Below are 14,714 nucleotides of genomic sequence, written 5' to 3' on the forward strand. Positions count from 1 at the left end.
GAAGAGGCTATCTAAAATCAATTATTTTAGATTATTTGAGTTATAATTTCAAGATATTTATGATAAAGTGTATTTGTGTAAAACCTTGAACATTAAGTTTAAAAAGGCAGATGGAAAATATCAAATTGGCTCATGAATTATCAGAAAGAACTATTATGCTTTAGAGAAAAGAACCTTGTTTACTAGAAAGTGCTCAGCTTGCAGCTATCCTGCGGAGAAGATTGCCAGCTGCACATTCAACGATTACTATTATAGATCCCACCGTTTCATGCTCAGAGCACATCATCCAGTCTGTTAATTTGATTTTCAAATCATATTTTTGATTTTTAAAGACTTTTTATTAAAAAAAATCTGCAATTGGGAATATATTTGCAGCATGAATGGTTAGACGTCCCTTCTGTTAGTCTTTTAGTGCCCATCATTTTAAGATGTGTTTGTGTAACATTCACAGGTTCATGTCAACTCTAATGGACTCTGTCATCTCATTATCATCAGAGAATGTTTATGATGAAACATTTTAAATATAAACACATTTTCATCATAAACATTTCATAACTATTAAAAAACGGCATACACAGAGGGGCTGTCCTGGATTTTGAAGGCTCTGTCTTTGGTTTCAAGCTCACCCATTCTGCTTCACAGCAGTCCTCTCCTCAGCATGTCAGGCTTATGCATATTTCATTTGCTCGTCTTCAGGGCAGCTATCAAATGAATCAAGCTGGATGGATAGAGGTGGAGCTGGGGAGCTGATGAGGAGGATGATGTGTGAAAGCGAGGGGCTGGGTTTGGGGACAACCACTAACACCTGCCCCCTCCTCTCCATGAATGAATGGGTTATGAGATGAGAGGGGATCTGGACGATTTATTCTCTTCAGCTGCAGAGAAGAACGGGGCCACAATGTTTTGGGACTAAAACCTGGATTTCACACCTCTAGTTTGCTCCCCTTTGTTCAAAACCACTCCTCAATGGATCTTTTAAGGACGCATACATTTCTGATTCTGTTGCTCTTAGGACATTGAGGTACACTTTTCTCTTCTGCACGGATCCAAAAGTTGGAAAAGTCCTCATCATCACTTTAGGACCTCTAGCACCACAGGTGTCAATCCCAACTGGTACACAGTGAAGGAGGATGACAAGCGGCATCTAGTGGATATTTTTTTTCTCATTTTCTTCATAAGAACTACTGAGTAGCTAAGATTTTGTTTTGGGATAAAAGAAAAACAAAAAACCGAAAAGATGCCTTTTGATTTTGCAAGTTTGAAAAATCAGGTGCTAAAACCTGGGAAGGAGGAGGTCAAGAATACTGTGGGGGATTCTTTAGGAAAGCTGCAGAGGTGAGAGGGTTAATTTGTATGGAAATGTGCAGAAATTAAGCCATAAGGCTGCAAAAATGGTGCTGATGAGGATCAACCTCAGGGGTGAACACGTAGCATCGTCTGCCATAAGAAATCCTGGCGATAAAGAAATATCTGATTCTATTCCTTGCAGAGGGAGGCCAGTGATGTAATCACAGGTTTTATTTGTAGGCAGTAATGCATATTTTACATCTAATAAATTCTTAACAGAAGAATTTGTCAGCGGTGGAGAAGCTTAGACATGTATTCAGACGACTGTCTTTAGAAAATAAAGTGGAGGATTATTTAGACAAGACAACAAAAATAGAATTACAGAAAAGAAAATAAAGGCAACATTATTATGAAAACAAAAGACATTTATGTGATATAGAACAAAGTGATGACAGACATGTTTAGTGTGGGTTTTGGCTTAGCATTTATTCAAGACATAATTCTAATAATAACGTCATAAGAAGATAATGAAAAATAATATAGTGATGTGAAACCTAACAGAATTACTACCAACACTTATATTTCCACTGCCACAAATAATAATAATAATATTTATACTAATAATTGTGGCAATATTTATTTGTTCTCAATTTATGATGATTATTATCATTATTAAAATTATTTTGTAATTTTTGCAATACTTCTCCTAATTTCTGTCTGAAATATCAGATCCTGGACCTGGAGGGAATGATTTACTTTCAGCAACAAGAGGCACAGTGGAGGCAAAAACATAGCAATAGATAGAATAATGTAGAATAATGTAAAAAAAAAATCTGTGCAACAGCAGCAAAGTAACAGGCAATAACAGCAAATAGACTCACACAAAGATAGAGTATACAATATAAAAAACAGAATTAAAAATATAATACCGTACATTAAGGTCAAAACTTCAACATAAATACAGTGTAGTTATGAAAAAATACTCCAATCTAAAGTAATGTGAAATGGAGATGATTAAATAAAAAAAAATATATAAAATGCACATGTCTCTTTGAGCATTTAAAAGACAATATTTACAATTAGTGCCAATAATAAAAGCTCTGCACCAAGAAAGTGGCAGATGTGAAAGAAATATTACAATCCATCAAAGCTTGTTCTTCCCTCTCTTAAATTTGTGCAGAAGAAAAACTGTGCAAATTTCAGCAGCCCTCTGCACTGTGGAGATGCCTCTGGTAATAGGAGATCTATTGCTGGCTGGTGTGAACAGAGACATGTTGATTCAGGAGGCAGAATGGATGTGAAGAATGAGAAACCTTAAAGAAACCTGATGACAGCAGATCACTGATCTTTATCCTTGTTTGCTACTGATTTTTACTAACACACTATATAAATCTATATAAATACAGTGTGACATGAAAATGCAGCAAGGTGAACAGATTGCCATTCCCTTTTACTCTTTAGGAAAATGGACGGTAGTAATGTTGAGGATGAGGAAAACATTGAACTGACAGAAGATGGACGACCGGTGACATCAGCACCACTTCCTGCCCCCCTGCTGGACTGCAGCTGCGGCGGTCTGCCCAAGCGCTACATCATTGCCATCCTCAGTGGCCTGGGCTTCTGCATCTCCTTTGGCATCCGATGCAACCTGGGCGTGGCCATTGTAGAGATGGTGAACAACAACACAGTCTATATCAACGGGACGCGAGTGATTCAGGTAGATTGAAACCCAACAAGCTAACTGAATACTGTTTTGTTTTTACTCTTTGGCATTAAAGGTTTTAAGATATACATGTCTCAGTGAATTGCATGTTGTAAAAGATGATTTACTTTTATTCTTTAAAAAAAAAAAAGTAACTTATGAGCAATGTAGCCAATGTGTATGCATAACCTTGAATGGCCTTGACATAATTTTTTGTGTAGCTGTAAGGCCTAATCATCAAGATTAACAGAAATAATGATAACAATGATTTTTCAAAATATTTTGCAAATTTTTAGTAGTTTCAAGTCAGACATTCACTTCCCACGAAACATATTTTCAAGTAAAAAGGAAATGTAATAATTCTTTTTAGAAAACTTATTATTGAGTGTTCTTCTGTGCCTTGCATAGAGTCATCTTAAATTCACATACAATTAATTATAAAAAGAAGGGTTTTTAAATCTTATTTTGCCTTATGAAATATTGCTTTTGTTTCAGACACAGTCATGACACACAGAAATGTCAATGTTCACTTTTTTCATCATACATTCAGAAAGGAATTTAGATTAGTTACCAGTATGTGATAATCAAGGGAAGCACTCTGTATTTTATTCCCCAGAATATGAACATTTTTGTCTCATTTGTTTTATTAACTCCATTTCAGAAAGCTGAGTTTAACTGGGACCCAGAGACAGTGGGGCTGATCCACGGGTCCTTCTTTTGGGGCTACATTGTCACTCAGATCCCAGGTGGATTCATCTCCAACAAGCTGTCTGCCAACAGGTCGGGGTGCTGTCAGTGTCGTTTGTGTTACCGGTATTAGTGCTGGAAACTCAGCTTTAGCAGTAAAGATGCCCTTTTTCATAAGGATGAACTGGGTGTCACCCTGATTACCATCAAATACCATCAAATTTACTCAGTAAATAAGTAAGAGAACTAGAATTAGGGGGAGCTCTTCTTCTGCTCCTGCGGTTTGAAGGGTTAAAACTGTTTGGTACGGTGAACATTACTGATGGAGCAGATAGCAATCCTGTAATAAAAGCTTCACAGGAAAAAAAGGACATGCCACTGACAGAGTTAATAATGAAAGATCCTGCTTCTGATTTCCTTCTGAAACAGCAGCAGCTGGAATATTACAAGTGTCACTTACATGCTGCTTTGGAAAAAAAATGGAGGACGGGGATTTTGGGTAAGAGGGAGCATGGCAGCACCGTGGTGGTGAAGCAGAAGCTTGTGGGTTGAATGGGTTGTCTTTTTATCTCATTCAGTGAATGACAGAGGTGTCAGATGTGTCAGGCTATAAGGTTGACTGAGACACTTTGACAGACAGATTCGGAGATGTGGTGCTTTATTAGTCTACTGCAGCTTACAGATACACACACACACACACACACGCACGCACACGCACACACACACACACACACACACACACAGTGTTTGTCAAGCTTTCACCAGCTGCCTAAAGATTTGGTCAAGATCACAAATATAAATGCAGCTCAACAAATTAGAAAATTATTGAAACAATCATTTATTCCAGTTCTAAAATTACAAATAGTATATCAGTCTATATATATATCTATATCTATATATATCCTATCTATCTATCTATATATAGATATATCTATATATATATATATATCTATATATATAGATATATCTATATAGATATATCTATATAGATATATCTATATATATAGATATATCTATATATATAGATATATCTATATATATAGATATATCTATATAGATAGATAGATAGATAGATAGATAGATAGATAGATAGATAGATAGATAGATAGATAGATAGATAGATAGATAGATAGATAGATAGATAGATAGATAGATAGATAGATAGATAGATAGATAGATAGATAGATAGATAGATAGATAGATAGATAGATAGATAGATAGATAGATAGATAGATCTATAGATATATACATAGACTGTGTAGCCAACACAGACATAATGGTAGTAATGAATCTAATATAAAACTAGATATTAATCTAAACATGTACAAAAAAAAAATCTTATTTACAAACTGATTAAGAGTGGCCTTAAATGCATTAAAGGAAACAATTTATTTCAGCTTTAAGTCTTTTTGCAGTTGATTCCAGACTGAGGGAGCAGCAAACTGGAAAGCAATTTTTTTTTGAAAGATCATTGCACACCGAACAATTAATAAAATATAATCACCTGAGCGCAGAAAATAAACACCTGAAAATATTTTAACAAAAAGGGACAAGAGATACAGTCCCAATACAATAAAACAGAGGCACTAAATCTGTGATGAAATGATAAATCTTTATAAACAAGATTTAATTTTGAAATAAGAACCCAGCTTCAGCTTCATCTTTTTTACAAGCTGTTGAAGGTTGAGAACAAAACCCAGGGAATAATCAATTATAAAACCTAAATATTTAAAAAAGGCCCAGTGAAGGTTTATTTCCCATGAAGCATTTTCATTGAAACACATAAGCTATTCTTTTTTTTTTATTTTTATAATTATATTTATTGGTTTTTAACGTTTTGACAAACAAACAAATACAATACAAGACAAGAACAAGAGAACAATCCAGCTCTTAAAGTTACATACCTATATACGAGCATATGCGTACACATACACACATATACATATACATACCTATCAAAGAGAAAAGAAGGGAAAAAAAAAAGGATAGCAATGGAAGACAAATGGTCTATACCAAAACATCTCAGATGTTTACAATTCGGACATCCTCAAATTACAGACATAAGCTATTCTGATGGAGTCTGGCTGTACTGATTCATTGACGGCCCTTGTTTTCTTCACAGGGTTTTTGGGGCTGCCATTTTTCTAACATCAGTGTTGAACATGTTCATCCCGTCAGCTGCCAGGGTGCACTACGGCTGTGTCATGTTTGTACGCATCTTGCAGGGGTTAGTGGAGGTAAGGAAGGAAAATTGTCAGCTAATAGAAAATGTGCAAATTAATTTAGGTTCCTAGAGAGAGAGAGAGATGAATAATAAGGCAGGTCACCCTTTACCAAGCACTGATTAAGCATGAACCAGGAAAAATACTTCTAGATTTGTGTTGGGGTGACATGTCGTCATTCCTTATACGCCTTAGCAATGGGTGTTTTTATTTTCTTGTTTCAGGTACTCTAATGTATGCTATGCTTTTGCAGACCAAATCAATAGCCGCACAGCTGTTTCTATGGTCCCTCTGAGGTTTACAGAACCACAGAAGGAGAATTTCAAGATAACATTTGTGTATTTAAATATTATTTTATCAGTCAAATCAAATCAGTTTTTAGTTAGGGCCAACTTACATCAACATGAACAGATGGACAAGCAAAAACTACCTTCAGTAGTTTTATCTATATTTTCTGCCATAACCGGACCATAGAGGTCATTTATGATGTGGCTCGAAGTGAAAATGAGTTGGACACACTGGCTCTAGGATGTTGGAGTGGAATCATCTGATTGCCAAACATTGGATTCATTAAGAGCAATGTGACAGAAAAAGTTGCCTACCATAAAAGTTGGAAATATGAGATAGAAAAACCAAGGAATTCCAAAGTAGGAGAGCTAGACGTTTTACACCAGCCTCAACTTTTATATCCAGCCTTTGTCTTTGTCTATTGAAAGAATGATCATCTACTAATAGTTGTGCTTTCCCCCCAAAAAAATCTGTCTAAGACTTAAAAACCTGCCTCCTGTGCATCCCCAAGTCAGTCCTTGGTCTTTGTCATTCTGCACCCTGCTCCCTTTAGGGCGTCACCTACCCAGCGTGTCACGGGATGTGGTCCAAGTGGGCTCCACCTCTTGAACGTAGTCGACTGGCGACCACATCATTCTGCGGTGAGTCACGTCGCTCCTTTCTTTAATCTAACAAACAGCAGCTCTGAGCTTTTTTCACCATTCCAAACATCTTTGATGGAACCTCCTCACAAGTCACAGGGAGTACGGCAAGTAAATGGACATGAGCGAGCGTGCTTTGCTTTGCAGATGCTGACCCTTGCTGCCTCTGTTGAAATTTGAATAACAGTGTCACACTTTAAATTGGTACCATGACAACCCGTGCATCAAAACCCTCTTGACATTGTCTGTAAATGAACACAGCTCACCTGTGTAAACTGAAGGAGCTTTCCTGTCCATTCACCTAAATGAAGTGTCACACTGCTGAATGTCCAAAAACCCTCTCAGCGTTGCTGCTCTATAGAAATCAGCCGTGCTCATGAAGGCGTCAGACTGCAGAAAACAGGCTAAAACACCTTCTCAGTAAGGGCAGCACTAATGGCTCATTTTGATGGTGTTTGCTCAATGACTCTAATGCATGTCTTTGATTTGACTATGGTCATTAAGACACATTTGAACTCCCCGATGTTGGTGTCTTGTATTATAATCCTGAAAAAAAAAAAGCTAACAAAAAAAAGCATAACCAAGGGAAAACATGTTTTATGATGACTATCACTGAGATGTGATGCCTGACAGTGATGTTTGATATCATCCTACGCCGAATGTAATCGCCATGCCGTTAGCTGGAGTTCTGGTGCAGTATGTCGGCTGGTCTTCAGTCTTTTATCTTTATGGTGAGGAACAACAAAACAGACACAAAATTTACACAACTAAAGTCATTTACACATTTTAAGTTGTAGTAAAACAAGTAAAAAAAAAAAAATTGGTCTAATTTTAATAAAAATATTATTGGCACATTTTCAGTTCAGAAACATTTTCCATGTTAACCACCCTATCCAATGGTCGTACATGGTGGCGGCAGTATCATGCTTTGGGACTGAATTTTCTTCAGCAAGTCCCTCTAGGAATAAGCATGTTAGATACTGGATGGATTGATATTGAGACAATTACAGTTATGGACTTCTGTTGTAGCCCAGTACAAGTATTAATTAGATGCAAAGCATTGGTTTGAAACAAAAGTCTGAAGGCAATTTGCAAAACAAACAAATCCAGTTTATGTAAATAAATTTATAGGTAATTCAGTCCAGAAATCAGATTCAAAGTCAGTTACATACACACATGGATCCTATTTAGAAAACAATGCCATTAAATTTGGATTATTATACCCATACTGACTTGACTCTCTTAAAGCAAAGCATGTAGTGTCACTGGAGAGGAGAGCTCCAGTTCACCAGGACTAAACCTTCAGCAGTGAGAGGTGTAGTCTGTCCAGCTGGTGGTTAAATATTTTTGTCTCTGCTTTGTATCTAATAATTTAAATAATTTATAAATTTTTCAATCAATTTTATATAAAAAAAAAACCCCAACAAAAAACAAAGCTATCTAGGCTGGTGTAATGTTTGGTTTCTAAGTTTAATAGCCTAATTAGAAAATACACTAGGTCTGTTTAGTAGGGGAAAATATACAGTTTAATTTCACGTAAGGTCCTTTTCATAATCTGTGTGCGACACGTTACTCACTGCTAGTTGTACTCTGTCTGGTTTTGCACCTCGGTTTTATCTAAAACGCTTCGAGATTTGTTTAAAATGATTAACACTCACACGAAAGCCGTACCTTCACCAACGTATTTTAATAAAAAGCCACTCTGATTTCACCGTGATACGGTCTCATGATTTATTGATGTAAATTAGCATTTTCCTGTCCTACCTCTGTGACTCATGCTGGAACTATTTTTAATAACGGAAATTCCTGTGATCCAGAGACGGTGTGTGTTGGGGTTTAATTAATTTGTCCTACGCTCACTCGTTCATACTTTTATAAAAAGCACTGCAGATAACCACAGTGTGAATGTAATCTGCTCTTGTCTGGTTTGAAGGCGTGTTTGGGATCATGTGGTATGTCCTATGGCTCCTCCTGGCTTATGGGAGTCCTGCTCAACATCCCACAATCACACAGGAGGAGAAGATGTACATCGAGGCTGCCATCGGCGAAACAACCAACCAACTGAGTGCTACAGAGGTGTGCGTATTTAATAAACTCTGGATTTCAGGCTAGGTTTTAAACCTACTCACACGCTTGACCTTCAACAGAAATTCAAGACCCCATGGCGTCGTTTCTTTACCTCCATGCCGGTCTATGCTATCATTGTGGCAAACTTCTGCCGCAGCTGGACCTTCTACCTGCTCCTTATCAGCCAGCCGGCATACTTTGAGGAAGTGTTTGGCTTCCCCATCAGCAAGGTTAGGCTCTTTGACAGAGTTATCAGTGTTAAAAGTAAAAATTGATCCTATGCTTGCATCAAGAAGTATACAGACCGTTTTGAAAATTAGGTTACATGTTATTTTCCACATCTTTCTCCAATTTCCTCTTTCCTAACTGTTTGACAAGATGATGCTCTCCTCCTTTTTCCGAATGAACGTTTGCATCCTAAAAGATACCTCTTAGGATGCAAGAAATGTATCAGACTCAGCACTTAGTATCACCTAAATAAACATAAATGATTTATGTAAGTATGGATGTTTTTAATCTGTTATTAGTTATTAAATCTGTTATTAGTCATTTAATGTGTTACTACATATTTAATGTGTACAGGTGGGGCTCTTGTCTGCCGTCCCCCACATGGTGATGACAATCATCGTCCCTATCGGAGGGCAATTGGCGGATTTCTTACGAAGTAAAAAGATTATGTCAACAACAAATGTGAGGAAGCTCATGAACTGTGGAGGTACGCTGATGCAACCATTCCTCAAACATTGTTGATTTAATACAAACCACTGAGGACCACTAAGATCTGCCGAATACACGGAAAAGTTCTTATCTGGAAATTAAACTTACCTTTAAAGAATCCCTTCCAAATTATCCACCTTCTCTGGTCAGTATTCAGTTTGAAAGTTTATTAATTCAGTTTTCTGATTAAGCTGGATAATAATAATAATAATAATAATAATAATAATAATAATAATAATAATAATAATAATAATAATAATAATAATAATAATAATAATAATAATAATAATCCCTTTACATTGGCTAATTTTTGTTTTTTATTTCAGGATTTGGAATGGAGGCCACACTTCTGCTGGTTGTCGGATTTTCTCACACACGAGGAGTCGCCATTTCTTTCCTCGTGCTGGCTGTGGGCTTCAGTGGATTTGCCATTTCAGGTTCTTAAGACCTCAAATCTGACTTTATTCAAAACCTATGTGGGACAGGGCGAAAATATGCAGTGAACGGGATTTGCACGAGAACCTTTTTTTTCCTGCTATTTTTAGTAATAATTGAAGTGTGGAGAGTTTCAGTATTTGTTGCAGTATGAAGCAGTGAGGCTTTTGGTGTGTGGTTCTCAAGGAAACCAACAAATTCAAGTGTGGATGTAGATCTGTTTTCCTGTCTTTGTGTTAATTTCACTTAAAGGTATTTATGCTGCGTTTTCAGGTTTTAATGTCAACCATTTGGATATTGCTCCCCGTTATGCCAGCATCTTGATGGGCATTTCCAATGGAGTTGGAACGCTGTCTGGAATGGTGTGCCCACTTATTGTTGGAGCTTTGACTAAAAACAAGGTAAGAAATCTCTAGATAATGTAGTGCTGTGAAGAAGCATTCAGTCCCTTACAGACGACTTCTGCTTTTGTCATACTTAAATCTTTTACATTATTAAAAAAAATTATATCAGACAAAAATAAATTGAGTTTACAAAAACAGTTTTCAAATGATTGTTAAGAAAAAAAAAAGAAGAAGAAATTCATCTACTTCATTTTGTTTATTTGGAGCCATGCTGATATACTTTATGGAAAAATTCAAGAGTGTTTGTGTTGTGTGAAAGTTAAGAATCTCTTAGTGATTAATTAAAAACGATTAAAAGTACTGACTCTCTCTATTGCGGGAAGTTGGCAATTCTGTCAAATAAGAGGGCAGTAGAAACTGTGAAAGTAAAAGTAAAGTTTAAAAAAATAACTAGTGGTTAATTTATTATAAACTGTTCAATATTTTTATTCAGACATCACATTTGGCAACATGTTTTGCAGTTTTAAATTAATATACATGATTTGTCTAAAATACCAGATGAATTTCTTGCTTGGGCCCCATGTAAGTTTTATATTATGAAATAGCCACAAAATGTCCTAGAAATTGATGTTTGTGTATTTATCATGTACCATTTATTAGATTAATCCCTATATTATCTCTGTGTAACCTTGCAACTATCCTAAGTTTTTATTTATAATTTGAGTTACTGTTACATTTATTACAATTGTTACATGCAACTTGTGAATTTATAACCTATAATCTCAGTATTTCATCTCTGAGAGATCAGTGAATCTTCCTCTTCCATCTTCCCACAGACTCGTTTGGAGTGGCAGCATGTCTTCATTATTGCCTCCATGGTGCATTACACAGGAGTCATCTTCTATGCTATCTTTGCGTCAGGGGAGCAGCAGGACTGGGCCAACCCCGAGAGCCTGAGTGAGGATAAATGCGGCATTATCGATGAGGACGAGCTGGCGGAGGAGTCAGAACTTGCCAACGATGGTGGCCTGGCTTCCAAAAGGAGCTACGGAACCACAGACAATTCATACGGTCAAAAACAGGGATGGAAAAAGAAGAGAGGGGTCACCATGGAGGCGGAGGAGGAACACTATGGTAACGGGGACTACCAGGATGGGTACCAGTGAGACAGCATACGGATTACAATTAGAGGACTTCCAGAACACTCGGATGAAACTGAAGGTCTGATTTCAGCCCGGAGGAGGAGTTCAAGGGAAACAACAGGAGCTGCAGCATCAAAAGCTCCCCAACATAGTATTTTACAGCTTTCAGTGAAGAATGTACAATACTGTACAATTGTTTCAGACCTTCTGTAATTTCTGAATGTTTTGTTTCCAGAAAGCCAGACAATATGTTAGTTGACAACAACCACAGAACAAGAGATTATCACTTGTTGATCTACTAACAACCACAGTCTGGCTCCTTGGAAGCAAAATATAAACAAATGAGGGTTCAGTTATGTTTTGCACAGTACTTTGGTTACCTGATATGTACCAAAATGTAAAGAAAAAAAAATGCAAATATCTGACATTATTTTAAATTAGAGAGCCACTGGAAAGACAGAATGTGTCCAACACAAAAAAATACAACTTCAGTTATATATTTAACATCTGTTTTGTACAATCCAGCGCCACACGGAAGATATATGAGCAACACAAATAAACTTCCAAACCAATCTTTTCTTTGCCTGCAGGTGACGCTGATTGCAGTTTATGTTATTTGATGTGGACAGTCCATGAGATGTTTTGTGTCAGCTATGCAACCTGAAAAAACCCGAAGGAATGTAAAGATTAGACCTCAGTAGACCACAGTCTTTATGGTGTCAGTCTCATTAGGGTTCCCAGTGTAGATCTGCTGTTGCTGAATGGTTGCACTGAGTTACTGCTTTGCTTCTTTGAGCAGGTTTTACTTCACCATATGCTTGGAAATAATCTTTAAATCAGCGTTATTATTTACAGAGTTTTAGGTTCCATATTTTAATTGGACAAAATGAATGTTGAATGTTTTTTTTCTTCCCCTTTTTGTCTACATGGAGATCCAGCTAGAAACATAAAGTATTTTGGTATAATCACAAGAGAATGTGTAAAATGCTCAACAAAGAAAATGTGTTGTACGTTTTAACTTTATAGACTTGATTTGCACACAAACACGTCTTGTATAAAAACAAATAACTGCATTATTGAAGATTATTGAGATGGTTTATGGATTCCAACATGAAAGGCTTTAAGGTTCTGGATTAAGAGATAACGTTTATGTGAATGATTAACATATTTTTTCCTTTGTGAAATCATGGAAACTTAAAAAAGACTTTATAAAATGACTAATTGCTTGGTTATTGAAATGGAAACTGAATTGAAAGTTCACCTATTAATCAATATCTTCAGTTATGATTCATTGAATTGCAGGATGGCATTCCCTGCCCTTTGCATATTGTTCTCCACCTCCAAACAGGACTCTTAGAATAAAAGCCTTACATATCCTCAAAGAACCTGCAGCAAGCTCTTGCTACTGTTATTATTAAAGTGCCTACCTGTGTATTCATAAAGAGGCTGCACAAGTGTATTTTTCATGGGATGTGTGTAAGGAGGTAATCTTTATTCTATAAAAAAGAACAGCAAAACCAGGTTGAGGTTTTCCAGAGTGGAAGCAGAAAAGAAGCAAGATTTCATGAATGATGTTTTTCAGATGAACTGGAGAAAAAGAAAAGGCTGAAGTGGGATGAAACTCTGCAACATGACAAAAAAAAAAGTCCACCAAGGAATAAAAACATGGAAAGTCCTGGGGAGAGTTAAAGATCAGATCCTAAAATCTGTGGGATCTTGTGTGAGACGTTGAATCAATCTGAGAGAAACAGAAACATCTTACAGCTGAAAGCAAAGAGTGGGGTAAACAAACCTCAAACCAAAGTAGAAGTCTTACAATAAGCATCTCACAAAAAAAAATTGTAGATGAAAAAAGGAAAGCTATTAGTGGCTATTAGTCAGTTGTTCCTCAGTTTTAAAACCGAAGTTTTTTTAAATGGTTTTTACTTATAATTATCCACTTTCTTCTCCAGAGAGAAAAAATAATTAGACACCAAATTGTGACAATTTTCTGATAAGGAATTCATAATTTAATTGGCATGAAGTTTGGATCTAATGATAAACATTTGGATCCAATAAGTCTCTGAATAGAAGCAAATGTTAAAATCAAATAAAACAACTCCTGGCTGGTGTTTCTTTAAATAAAGACGTGCTCTTAATGATGATTGTTTATGTAAAGATGGTAACATTTTTTTAAACACAGCTGTTTCCAGTCACACTATAAACATCCTCAGTCTTATCTGTCCTTGTGCGCCTGCTTCATAATTACTAGACAGATTCTTGATTTCTACTTTTAGCTTCTTCTGCTCAAGACATTTCAGCCTGTAAAGCTCTTTAAATAAGCTTTGTGTGATTTGGCTTTGGAAAACTTGATGATTACAAGCTTTCACTTTGCGATAAGAAATTTCAAGGTTATGGACTTTGCTGCCTGTTGTCCTTGTAGTGCTGCAGTGTTGTACTTTCCAATAACAACAATGCACTCAGCTTGGGATCAGAGAGATAAACCAGTCAAAGGGAGAAAAAGAAACTAAAATCTGTAGGTTTCCTCAAACTCAACCGTGTAAATGTGAATTAAACGTGGGTTTGTTTGCGTTGTGTTATTTCATTCCTTACATGCTCTTAAATCCAGAGCAGATAGTCCACAAACAGCAGCCAATGGCAAAGGTTCTGTTTATTTCAGGGAGACTGTCTGTTGACTCAGAAGGGCCTCTTCAGATGGAGCAACAGCTCATCAATGATTAAGCCGTCCTGTTTGAGAAAAAAGAAAGAAATTAAAAGTCAAAAGGGAATTCAGTTACAGGTTTATTTCTTATTAAAATGTAAAAAGATTCAAAAATATTGCAGAGATCCATAGTCTCTGACAGTGGCCACCCCCAAAAAATATTCCAACCCAATCTATTGACTGTCACCTTGCATGATGAAACGGCTTGGATCAGTTCAAGGTCGCACTCAGCTCCAGAGATTTTGCATGATAAGACAAATTTAAAAAACCCAAAATACAAATGAGAAATAGCAGGAATATCCCTTTTGTTTTATTTTATTGAAAATATTCCAGACTTCACATCCACTCAGCTTCCTAATGATCACAGCAGTAGTTTGAGTCGTGCTAATGATGTACATGATGTTTGTGTGTGAGAGTGGGAATTCATGAGGAGGCCTGTTGACGTGTTCTGATAAAAAGCACTGGGGGAGTGGGATGACAT

The 14,714-nt window shown here is 36.5% G+C and overlaps 1 protein-coding gene across 1 annotated transcript; it reads left to right on the forward strand.

The window, feature by feature from the left end:
• Window positions 1–1,171: 1,171 nt before the first annotated feature.
• slc17a8 (solute carrier family 17 member 8) lies at window positions 1,172–13,478 on the forward strand. Its single transcript, XM_044124581.1, is given in 12 exon segments — window positions 1,172–1,335; window positions 2,749–3,004; window positions 3,651–3,769; window positions 5,799–5,913; window positions 6,740–6,831; window positions 7,461–7,558; window positions 8,761–8,903; window positions 8,975–9,124; window positions 9,477–9,609; window positions 9,938–10,048; window positions 10,320–10,447; window positions 11,227–13,478. Coding segments are annotated over 12 exon segments (1,773 nt in total). The 5' UTR covers window positions 1,172–1,237; the 3' UTR covers window positions 11,557–13,478.
• Window positions 13,479–14,714: the final 1,236 nt, after the last annotated feature.

The sequence above is a fragment of the Gambusia affinis genome, linkage group LG08, assembly GCF_019740435.1.
Source record: "Gambusia affinis linkage group LG08, SWU_Gaff_1.0, whole genome shotgun sequence".
Classification (NCBI taxonomy): Eukaryota; Metazoa; Chordata; class Actinopteri; order Cyprinodontiformes; family Poeciliidae; genus Gambusia; species Gambusia affinis.